Source organism: Musca autumnalis, unplaced genomic scaffold (genome assembly GCF_047663935.1).
Source record: "Musca autumnalis isolate F117 unplaced genomic scaffold, ASM4766393v1 scaffold_71, whole genome shotgun sequence".
Lineage (NCBI taxonomy): Eukaryota > Metazoa > Arthropoda > Insecta > Diptera > Muscidae > Musca > Musca autumnalis.
The window spans coordinates 119,906-132,773 of NW_027412322.1; the positions used below are offsets into that span (position 1 = coordinate 119,906).

Below are 12,868 nucleotides of genomic sequence, written 5' to 3' on the forward strand. Positions count from 1 at the left end.
AAATGGTGAGGTTCAACGGTCCATCAGCCATGAAAAATTAAAACATATAAGTCTCAATAAGCGGGAGAATTCGACTTAACCATTTTTATGACTTTTATAATCAGATCGCTTTAGGATAGAGACAGGGGACATGAACGATAATAAATCCCAAACAGCATCAATGGGCGAAAAATCCGACAAAGTCCGTAAAAGAATAGAAAGGATACAGACCAAATCTGTTGATAAAATTAAAATTCTTCTCGGTTTGACAATGGATCGAAGAAGGGAGGTAGAAAATACCTTTTTTCGAATTGTCAGGCATAAAGTCCATAAAAAGTTGTCATTAAAACTCATTACTATGGGCCAGCAACGCAATTCGCGAATACTGAAAGGGTGAAACTCGGATTCAGCCATTGCGAAATATTTTTGGTTTTTATCATATCTTTTCGAAACTTACCTGTAGCCTTTTTCCAAACAATACTGGGCGTTGGTACACCCTGTGCCTGACAGTGTAACATTATGTGACGATTTCTTTCCACATTTGCATCGCTTGGTTCTACAATCCAACGTGGTGGCACTAAAATTGTGGAATAAATTAAAATTGAAAAAAAAAAAAACAATTATTAAAACTTTACTCACAAAAACAATGTTATAACTAATTAATAACTCATTATGAGTTATTACTTTCTCAAAATTATAATAATTATTATTCATGTTATTTAATATACAAATAATAAAAAAATAGATGAACAGGAAGAAGAATTCATTCAATTTTCATTTGGAACAGAATTAAATAAATAGCAGGAAGTTGCCAAAGAGTAGTAATAGTTAGTAGTAGTAGTTGAATTGAGGGTAGAAAATTGCAAAAAAGTTGTTCGTATTTTTCTAGATTTTTTTATTGATTACTAATTATGAACAAATACAATAGTTAATAATGATAAAAAAACGATAAAGGATTTATTTATTAAACGAAAAATATAGTTGAACTGTGATTCAAGTGGAACAAATTGGAGACAGAGCAAATCAGAGAAAAAATGGATAAGCAAAAACAAGACATAAATTATAAAAAAAACTAAATGGAGCGGTAAATGAATTATATTCAAGTAGTTGCAAAATATATTTATAGCATTTAATTGTATATTTCCTCAACGAATATTTATAGGGATTAAACTGAAGTTCGTTATGCAACATAAAGATAAATAATTAGCGAAATAATTATTAATTAGGGTATACACACACACACTTGCCGGCTCATATTCATACAAGTTATGTACTAGAGTTTAGCTTTTAATTAAATATGGTATGAATTAAAATAAATATGGTCAGGACTCAGCTCGAAGCATGGTAACATTCAGAATTTTTCATTGCTACAAATATTTATCATTCTTGTTAGTAAAAACTTTGGAAAATTCGATCAAGAAGTCAACATATATTACTATATAGAAGAAAACAAGACCGACTGAACCCACCTAATGGCGGAGATCCCGTCGAACATTTAAAGGACCGAGATATGTTAATCTATCTATAAAAGTAAATTATTTCGAGCCGATGAAAAACAGACCATAAATAATTTCAGCGCGAAGATGAAATATGACGAAAATAACGCTGCCAACATTTGCTATCTGTTTCTTGTCCAATGAGACACTTGAATAAGATTGCTAAAACGAATGCGATAGTCTCATTCTTGTCCAAAAAGATCATGCTCTCGGGAAGAACTGTTCCACTCATTAGATACTTTTTTGAGTGTCTAATTGGACACTTCAGAAAGTTATTAAAACGATAATATCGGTGGAGCAATCGTAAGCATGCTCGCTTTGCAATCTGAATGCCCGGGTTCGATTCCCAGGCCAGTCGACATTTTTTAATGACAAATCTTTTTTTAAGCTATAAAACATTAATATGAGCTAAAAACTTGAAAAAATAATAATAAATAAAAAAGAACAAAAATTTATTTTGATTTTCTTTTTTACTTAATTTAATTCCTTTTTATTTTATGTTTTGTTTTATTGTTGTTGTTGTTGTGTCGTTAATCCTTTTTTTGGGTTATTTTTGGCTTTTTAGTTTTTTATTGTTTAATTTCATTCATTATATTTTTAGAATTGTTTCAGGAATTGTCGCTTATATTAATTTTGTCATTTGAAAAATGTGATGTCGCCTGACCTGGTAATCGAACCCCGGACATTCAGACTGCAAAGCGAGCATGTTTACCATTGCACCACCGTCGTATATAACCATCTGTGTACAAATGTCTTATTTATTCAACTTACAACAATTCTAAAAATAAATGTAAGCAGTCTGATTTGTATCCTAATAAAGGATAGAAAATAGATATGTCAATCTAATTTCCATCCTTCATTGGGATATAAATGAGATAGCTTACATTTATTTTTAGATACATATGTTATTGTTGTTATTTGCCTATCGTATTATTTTCTAAATGGTGACTGGATACGATGCAAATGGGATAACAATGTAATTGTTATTGTATATTAGACAAATGTCTCATTTTTACAGAAAATTAGACACCAAAAAGTTCCTCATTTATAAAATTAGATAAAACTCACTTCAGATTGCTTGTAGGGAAGGTACATATAAAAAATAAAAATGTAGATATGTTAATGCTGCAACAATATATTTATATGGTTGGTGTAAGCAACAATATTCGTATATACTCTCAGATTTCTAAATTGCTCTATTTTGTCCTCAGATAATGATTTATCCAACAATATTTCTTCTCTGCGTGTATTTAATCAATAGATTATACAATATGTACTACAACACTGTATCGATTGTCTTGTGTTTGAGCAATATTTTTTGGTAGAATACCTGGATGTTAAAAAATTTCATCTTACGGTGCTTTTACTACGGTTGACGAAAGGGCGAAAAGGTCAGGGAAGGACCTGAGTTGGAAAGGCGAGAGGAAGACAATAAAAAAATCATCACACTTTAACACGGAAACTTTACCAAGCGCTTTCATCCCCCCAAAAACAATTTTGTAATCGCTGACCTTGAAGGAGTGCACCGATATGAACGATCTTTGAACTTAAACTAAGCTTTTACAATATATTACGAATGCCAAATTTCGGACCGTCAAACAATGTAGCCAAAAACCTCAAAATACCAAAAATCGGGAAGCACTATTATATGGGGGCTATACCAAAACATAGACCTATGTGTACAATTTTTGGTTGGGAAGTGTCGTGCGCAATATGTCAAATTACAACAAGCTCGCTCAAGAAATACAGCAAAAATTCCAAAAATACTCAAAATTGGGAGGTACGCCAAAAAGTTGAACTATATTGAACATTTTTATTGAGAACGTTTTGTCACTGGGAGGTACCGTTATATGGAGGCTATATAAAAACATTAACCTATGTTGACGATTTTTTATTCCCTCAGCCTTTAGGCTAGAAAGGGTATACAGTGTATACACTTTCATACGGGAAAAATGTATCTCATCGAAATAATTGTTTTAGACCCCAAGTATGTTTGGACGAAATGTGTTTCAGACCATTTGGAGTTGATTTATCATTGTCCGTCCGTCTGTCTCTCTGTCTGGCTGGCTGGTGCGCACGATAACTCTCGAACGGATGAACCGATTCGGTTCAAATTTTGGTTTTCGTAATATTTTGTCCAAACTTAGTTTAAGTTCGAAGATGAGCTATATCGGTCTACTACTTCCCCCATACGACGGTACAAGTTTTATCAGGGGCTAATCCATACTTCCTGAGAAAATGGCCGGAAAGGTGCAAAAAGCCCCTATGACACCTTGTGTAGTGGTTGGAAGATCTGTCGATCTGTCGGTCCAAAATTTGGCCTTCGTAATATTTTATAAAAACATAGTTTAAATTCGAAGATGGACTATAACTGTAAACTCCTTCAGGTACCTCCCCCAAAAAACTTCAAAAATGTTTGGAAAAATTTTGCGCACGATAACTCTTGAAGGGAATGACCGATGTAATCCATACTTTGCACAACCTAATATATATACCAGATATAGGTCAGGTTCGAATTTGGACTATATTTGTCTACTCCTTCTGGTACCTCTCACACAAGACCTGCTCGCGAATCACTTTGATCTTTGTTGAAGCGATTTGCATTCGCTACCTCCATTACGACGGTAAAAGTTTTTTCAGGGGCAGGTCCATATTTCTTGGGAAAACAGCCCGAAAGGTGTAAAAAAAACCCCTATGGCACCATATGTAGTAGTTGTAGAGCACAATAACACTTGAACTGATAGACTGATTTGGTCCAAAATTTGGTCTTCGTCATACTATAACCAAACTTAGTTTCATGGGCAATACCGGTCCACAACTTTCGGTACTTCTCCCAAATATTTAAAAAAATGTCACTAAAATGCTAGGACGATATCACTTGAATGGCGCAACCAATTTGGTCCAAACTTGGGATCTCCTAATATTTTATCAAAATTTAGTTTAACTTCTAAAATGGCCCATATCGGTCCTCCCTAAGGGTACCTGCCCCACAAAAGTTCAACATTTGTGTCTTAGTGCAGTTAGTTCCTAATCCACATTTTTGTCGACAAGTTCAATGGTCCAAAAAGGGCCACAAAATTATGAAGAGACCTTAAATACATTCGATCTGTCCGGAGGTAAAATTTTCGCTTCACATTTTTACTTGTTTGGGGATAACTTTCGTTATCACTGAGAACCTTAAAGTTTAAATTACAGCTAATTCAGTTAAAACTTGTAGCTAAAATCTTCAAAATAACGAAAATCAGCATGTACCGTTATATGGGGCTAGAACAAAACATGGACCTCTTGCTATATTTTTGGAATACAAGCCAAGGGCTACAACTTTGCCTCTGAGAATAAATCAAATTTCTTAATGGTTTGGAAGATATGATCCTGACAAAATGAATCCTTTTGACATCGAAGCCTCAAATTTTGGAGGCCTATAAACGCGAAAGTTGATGAGGCAGGAACAAACGGCTAGACATGTGTCTTCCCTTTTTTGGTCTTCTATCATACTGCGGTGTCAGAATATGCTTAATAAAACATGACTCAAAAAATTACACACAGTGTAACTTTCGTGACCACTAAGAACCTTAAATAATAGATAGTTTAGTAAAAACTTGTAGCTAAATGTTTAAAAATAGAGAAAATTTTAGAATATACGATTGTTGCCACTAGGAACTCTAAATGTTAAATTATATCTTATTCGGTCGGAAGATTTCTATAAAAGCGTAAAAATATCTGAAATCGGGCGGTACCGTTATATTGGGGCTATACCAAAACATTGACCGATATAGCAAATCATCGAACTTGAACTGCCTGCAAACAAAAGACGCATCTTCTCCATTTTTGTGGATAATAGAGTGATTACAACAGACGGACGGATTTTTAGGTATTTTCTTCAAACACGTGGTTCTAATCAAAAATTAACTAGGGCAAATATTGTAGATAGAAAAATTCTCTACAAGTTTGGTCTTTATAAATTTTTCCTAGAAGAAACTATTCTTGAGATATAGCGGTTCTAAGAAACACATCATTTGCGAGTGTCGCCAGGCGTCATTTGACATTTTTTTTGGAAAGTTTGACAGTTTTTTGCCTAAGCGTACTCAGGACAGTTCCACATACGACCATTTGTTGTGTTGTTTACAGTGGCTTGAAAAAATCACTTTGCATAAAAACGTGAATTTACTGGTGAACATTTTCGTCCGATAATTTTTCACAACTTTCGACGTGGATAGTCACGTTAAGAGTGGATCGATCAAATTAAATTTTTGTATGTCTATAAAGGACCATCCTGTAGCAAACTGGTTTAATGAATTCAATTGTGGCTGACACTCGCCAAAAAACGAAGTTCGTGAGGGTCGTCCAAAATCGACCGTTGTGCCAGAAAAAAAATTAAGCCGTACGTGAGCGGATAATGCAAGATCGCAATGTTATATACCGTGAGGTGGAGGCATCCTTGGGCATTTATTTCACCAAAAAACATTTGATATTGCATGAACGGTTGGCGCCAAAAATGGGGGTTTCTCGTCGGATCCCGTATTGTTTACTTGAACAGCGAAATTATACCTATCATTAAAAAACCCCAAAAATCGCAGTGTGTTTAGTAGAGTTATTCCTTGTAAGAGTCATTTTATGCCAAAATAGCCCATTTACGCCACATGTGTAATCGAAATCCCAACGGGAACGACCCCAACGAAAACTCATCGATTTTTTTGAAATTTTGTCAAAAGGTAGGGTTTGTTGCACTGATTACGGAAATGTATAATTTTCATAGGCGGTGGATCCAGTTCGCCGGTTATTTGACCCAAAAGGCCAGAAATAAAACCGGTTCTACTGAACCGATTACTGCAAAGTGGGTATCGTTAAAAAGCTTATGAAAATACATAACACATGGCGCTGTTATTTTAACCGGTGCGCCTCTTCATGTTCTCAAGCGGCATACTTCATCACATGTGTAAAATTTCACATTTATATCACGATATCACAACAGTGGAATGGAATGACAATACATACTTAAAAGTCATTCTTGTAGAAAATTTTTAAGCCTACAACTTTTACTTTAGTCCATTTCTGATAGGTCTGACCATTTTTGAGAAAAATAAAACAAGTAAAAAAGTGTCAGTCGGCTTTGCCGACAGATATATACCCTCAGCCAATGTGGAATGAAACTTTCACCTACGGACAGATCGAAAGTATTTAAGGTCTCTTCAGAATTTTGTGGCACTTTTCGGACATTTGAACTTGCCGACAAAAATGTGGATTAGGAATTAAATGCATTAAGACACAAATGTTGAACTTTTGCGGGGGATGTACCCTTAGAGAGGACCGATATGGGCCATTTTAGAAGTTAAACTAAATTTTGACAAACTAATAGGAGATGCCAAGTTTGGATCAAATTGGTTGTCCCATTCAAGTGATATCGTCCTAGCATTTAGTGAAATTTTTTAAATATTGTGGAGAAGTACCGGAAGTTATGGACCGGTATTGCCCATGAAACTAAGTTTGGATATAATATGATGAAGACCAAATGTTGAACAGTGCGAGAGTTATCGTGCTCTCCGACCGGCACATATGGTGACATAGGGGTTTTTTACACCTTAGGCTGTATTCCCAAGAAATATAGACTTGCCCCTGAAAAAACTTTAACCGTCGTAATGGAGGTAGCGAATGCAAATCGCTTCAACAAAAATCGAAGTGATTCAAGAGCAGGTCTTAAAGTCAATTTATCCGAAATTTTGTGTGAGAGGTACCAGGAGTAGACAAATATAGTCCATATTCGAACCTGATCTATATCTGGTAGATATATTAGGATGTGCAAAGTGTGGATTACATCGGTCACTCCATTCCAGAGTTATCGTGCGCACAATTTTTTCGAAAATTTTTGAACTTTTGTGGGGGAGGTACCTGAAGGAGTGGACCGATATGGCTTATCTTCGAATTTACACTATGTTTGGACAAAATAATGCGGACGCCAAACTATGGACCGAATCGGCAGATCCGTTCGAGAGTTATATTGCGCTCCAACAACTGCACACAGTGGCATAAGGACTTTTTGCATCTTTCAGGCTATTTTCTCAGGAAGTATAGACCCTGATGAAACATGTACCGTCGTATGGGGGGCAGTGAATACAAGTTGTTGCAAGAAAAATCAAAGCGATTCGAGAGCTGGTCCTAATCTGAACTTATCCGAAATTTTGTGTGGGAGGTACCCGAAGGAGTGTACCGATTGAGTCCATATTGGAACCTCATCTAACCTTGGCAGAAATTTCACAATGTACAAAGTATGGATCAAATCGGTTACTTCCTTCAAGAACATTTTCGAACTTTTGTGGGGGAGGTACCGGAAGGAGTGAACCGATATGGCTTATCTTCGAATTTACACTATGTTTGGGCAAAATATTACGAAAGCCAAAATTTGAACCAAATCGGTTTATCCATTCGAGAGTTGTCGTGCGCTCCAGCCAGCCAGTCAGACAGACGGACGGGCATTGCTCAATCGACTCCAAATTGTCTGAAACACATTTCGTCCAAACATTTTGTCCGTATGGAAGTGTATATACCCTCGTTAGCATAAATGCTGAGGGTATAAAAAAACTGGATAAAACCACCAAAAAATGACCTTTGACCCTGAATAAATTCGTCTCCACACATGGGATCGATTTTGACTTTTATGACGTTACTTTTAATGTCAAATTCTAGCTTTCCACCAAACTTCAGGTTTGGGTGAATTTTTGCTATTTCCCTTTATACGCATATCTATTTTGACTGGACTAAGTTTCACTTGTACTGGTTTTGAAATGAGCCACTTTTAATTAGAATACAGAAATTTTGTTGTTATTAGGAAAATTAATTTAATATATCCACATAATTTGTCCTCAACTGTTGTTGGATGATATTCCTTCTGATACATAAAAATAACTCCACATCTTTATCGTTTCGACCAACTCTTTAGCTTTTGAATTTGTACATTTATTTTGTTGTTTATTGTTCTGAGAATTCATTTATTTGAGCAGCTTATAATTCTCTCTACTATTTATGTATGTATATTTGTTTCGAGCATGTGTATGTAAACTAATATACCTTTTTTATATTATATACAGTTAAGACAAACTATTTTGTTAAACCAAAAAAAAAAGAAATAATTATGCCAGCAAATAAAAGTACACAACTAAGTATTTATTACCAATTAGCCGGAATTTTATATATAAACCAAATAAAATGAAAAGGAAAAAATACTATTTAAATAAACACGAACAACAACATATACGTTTATGGGTCTGTGGGAAGCTTTTGCAATAAAATGTCATGCCTTAAAGGTCTTTATATTAGAATATTTTGCAAATAAAAAGGCAAAGAAAAGTGGTATACGCTAAATCAAAACTAAAAGGCCAAACATCAGCAAAAAAAAAAAATAAAATTCTTTGAAATCAAAGAACTAATTAAAAAAAAAGAAATTAGACATTTTACAAAAATGAAACTGCAATAGAACAGCGAAATAAAATAAAAATGATTATACACAAAGCAAATTAAGTAAAAGCAATTCATAATTACAAATGACCAGGTGGCATGGATAATGTAATATTTGCCATAATATTGTCAAAGGACATTTATCGAAATGCACAAATCATAATTTATTCTGTGGCAAAGGACACTGCTGAATAAAATAGTTCATGCAATCAATTTGCTGAAAATTCAAATCATTATCCATATCCACGATGACTTTGCAATGGCCCAGGCTGAATGACAGGGGATTATGTTCATCAATAATTCATTGGAGGATGATGGAAACAGAACATGCAAATTCATGCACTTCTTTTGGAGTGGGAGGGAATATTGTGATCATGCATTCTATTTTATTCTCCATTTGCTAATCTTGTTTTTTCTCGTTACAATACTAAGTGGATTGGTGATGTTTTGATGAATAATGAACTATTTACTAAATATGTACTTGTCAATCGTGGACGAACAAGCAAATGGTAATTTTTGATATTATTTTTTTTTTACTGCGAAGCTTTAAATAAATATTAAATAGTTGTTTTCTTAATTTGTTTTAGTTGTTTTTGTTGTCCTTATCATATGTACGTTTAATTTTGTTTTTATCTTAGCATGTTTCCCTTAATCTCAATGGCATAAGCAATTTAGGCAATACTATTATTGAGATTCTCTTTCACATGGATTAATTAATTAGCTTTTGTTTTTGTTGGAATTAAGTCCATTTATAAGAATAGGTTAGGTTGGTTGTGTAAAAAGCGCTGCATTAATGTGCATTAAGCTGTTGTTAAATAAAGCAAAATAAAATGTATATATGTATGTTTGTACGTATATTAACAATTTTTGCGTTGTATAATAATGTATGTAAATCAACTATTAAATGTATGGAAAATATTGTAATGTACACGTTTGGCCAGGAATCGCTGTTGAAAGCTATTTAATTATTTTCGGATATAAAAGAAAAGACTTTGATAAAATGAGAGATGTCTGCAGGTGAAATAAATGAGTTTTTCTGCGGACTCAAACAAAATATTAACACTTAAAAAAAGCTGACGAATTTTACTATATGGAAAATTCCAAACACAGAAATATAATCAACAAAATCATATACAGTGTCGGCTGAAACTAAGGCACCCGCTCAATACATTTTTTTTAATGATATTTTTTTAAGAATATGCGACTTTGAATGTTTTTTGAATTTAAACTTTTTATATAAAATTCTTTATTTAAAATTCTTTTAAATAATAAAGATATCTATATAAATAAAAATTAAATGTCGTTCCTTGGTAATGGCATCAGTTGAGAAAGGCTGGATCGTTTTGGATAATTCTTTTCTTGAAATGTTCGCCAGAACCCAACTTATGTTTTTATGCAAAGAAAATTTTGACCGCTCCCACTTTTACGCCCACTTTCTTCAATTTTCAAATTTAATCTTTTCTACAAAAACTACTGAACTGATTTTCCTGAAATTGTCAGGAAATGTACAGGGATGGCCCCCGGTTAAAATAGGCTACAAATTTAGTTTCGGATGGGGTGGGGTACTTCTCCTATACCCTATTTTTAAAAATGCTATATTTAAAATAATTACGAATATATCGGTTTGGAAATTAATTTTCGTCCTTACCTACTTTTTTAGGACCCAAAGACTTGATCACGCCCACTTTTTAAAATATGTTACATCTACAAAACTATTGATCCGATATTCCCGAAATTTTCAGGGAATGCACTGGTACGACCTCCGTTGGAAATAGGATCCATATTTTCTTGAACTTTAAAGGGGGCTGGGTACTTCCCTTTGTCATATTTAAAAAAACGTCACATCTTTATGAATAAAAATAAAATGGCGTCACAATCCAACTTAGCTTTTATAGAAAGAAAATGTTACCGCGCCCACTTTTTCAATTTTGAATTATTAATTTAATGTTTTTCTGGAAAAACTACTGAACCGATTTTCGTAAAATTGTCATGGAATGTACAGGGTTGGCCCCCGAAAACAGGCTATGTATTTTATTGAATTGCAGAGGGGGCGCCGCACAGTGGTTCAGAATCGTTTTTTCCTGGTCAAAATTCTGTAACTTTTGAACGGATACAGATATATTCATAATTCTTTTTTTGTTAGACAGATAACACAATCAGCTTTCAGACGAATTATAAGCCATAAAGTTCGGTCCGGTAGTTGCAGAGAAATTCAAGGTCAAAGTTAAACTTTTGAGTTTTTTTAACTATTTGTCATCAAAATATGAGTGTTTTTGTGGTTTTTATATCTTCCTATGTATTAAAGATGGTCAAACACCAACAAATAAACAAAATAATTACCAAAAAAAACTAAAAAAGAAATTCGAAAAAATTTCGAAAAAAATTTTTTTTCAAAAATTTGTAAAAAAAATTTTACAAAAAAATTTATTTTTTTTCAAAAATTAAAAAAATTCTCCTTGGGTTTTAATAAAACTTATATAACTCGTATAAAAACTCATACACTCAAAAAAGTTGTAATTTGTGTCAAAAAAACTGTAATTCATATGGAAACAGTACAGAAAAACACACATTTTTACCCATGTAATTTCAATAAATTGAAAAAAGTGTTAAACGGACGGAACGGGACGGGTACAAAAGTATATATGGGCTGGAAAAGGACACATTCGGGCATCTTTCTGTGAAAACAGAACTTTGTTCCATGTTGTTCCACAAAAGTTCTAGTCCACTAAATTTGGAATTTCATAAAATTTAGTACCCGAGGAAAAATAAAATAGATCATGTTGTGTAAACGCTACGGTAATTTACTAAAACTATTTTTAAAGGACACAATCCTACCTACCTTACAAAAAAAACAATGAACACAATAACTGTTATAGTTTCAGAGAAATAGCTTCGTCTTTCTCCAGAAATTTGCAAAAATTACGTATTTCCCAAAAATGGGGAAAATGCTCGTCTTTAGTGGCACGCCACGCCACACCCTCCAATATTTGGGCCTAATTTTTTGGTTTTCTTAGTTTCAATATGTTTACAATAGAATCCCATATATAAATTAAATATCTTTGACAAATCAAAATTTTGATTTTTGGCCAGGAAAATCGATTCCTGAACCATTGTGCGCCGTAGGGGATGGACGATACCAAGGAACGGTCCTGACCGGCTTTAACATGGAAAAACCCAGGATTTAACTTGGTCCCTCTTTCATCTCAAGTGGACACTGACCTCCCCGTGATGTCACTTTAACACCCGTCTTGGGTTTTGGGCGTCCCTCCCCTAGAAAAAACTGACTACTATGAAAAAACGAAAGAAAAGAAAAACAAACCCCTCCAAAGTTGACGAACCCCGCAAACGTTTTAAGGACCATGATCTGCGAATCTGCACCCGGAATGTTCGCACTCTTTATAGAGAAGGTGCAGTTCACGCATTGGCAGACGTACTTGAAAAGTACAAGGCCGATATTACTGCCATTCAGGAAATACTATGGATTGGTATAGCTGCCATGACGTAAAGCATGAGTTTTGTTGCGGATTTGTAGTTAGTCGGAGACTAAAACATCTGGTATCCAGCTTCACCCCACTGAATGAAAGACTCGCTGCAATTCGATTAAAAGAAGACAAGGAAGAACAGACCAAAGATATATTTTACGAGCGCTTAGAAGAAACTTATGACCGTTGCCCTGCCCATGACATTAAAATTATACTAGGACATTTTAATTCCAAAATTAGAAAGGAAAATATCTTTGGCCCAACAGTCGGGAAATTCAGTCTCCACAGTGAAACATCTGACAATGGTATGAGGCTGATAGACTTTGCAGCTGCAAAAAACATGGCTGTTAGCAGTACCAGATTTAATCATCTCGATATTCATAAGGGCACCTGGCTGTCTCCAGATCAGAAAAGAAGAAACCAAATTGATCATGTTGTGATAGATGGAAGACATTCATCGAG

The 12,868-nt window shown here is 34.2% G+C and overlaps 1 protein-coding gene across 1 annotated transcript in view; it reads right to left on the reverse strand.

The window, feature by feature from the left end:
* The window catches only part of LOC141388198 (cell adhesion molecule Dscam2-like), a 145,230-nt gene that overhangs the window by 86,572 nt on the left and 45,790 nt on the right, over nucleotides 1-12,868 (reverse strand). The window contains exon 6 of the mRNA XM_073958222.1: nucleotides 437-556. Within this exon, the coding sequence (XP_073814323.1) occupies nucleotides 437-556 (120 nt within the window). The remainder of the gene's footprint in view (nucleotides 1-436; nucleotides 557-12,868) is intronic.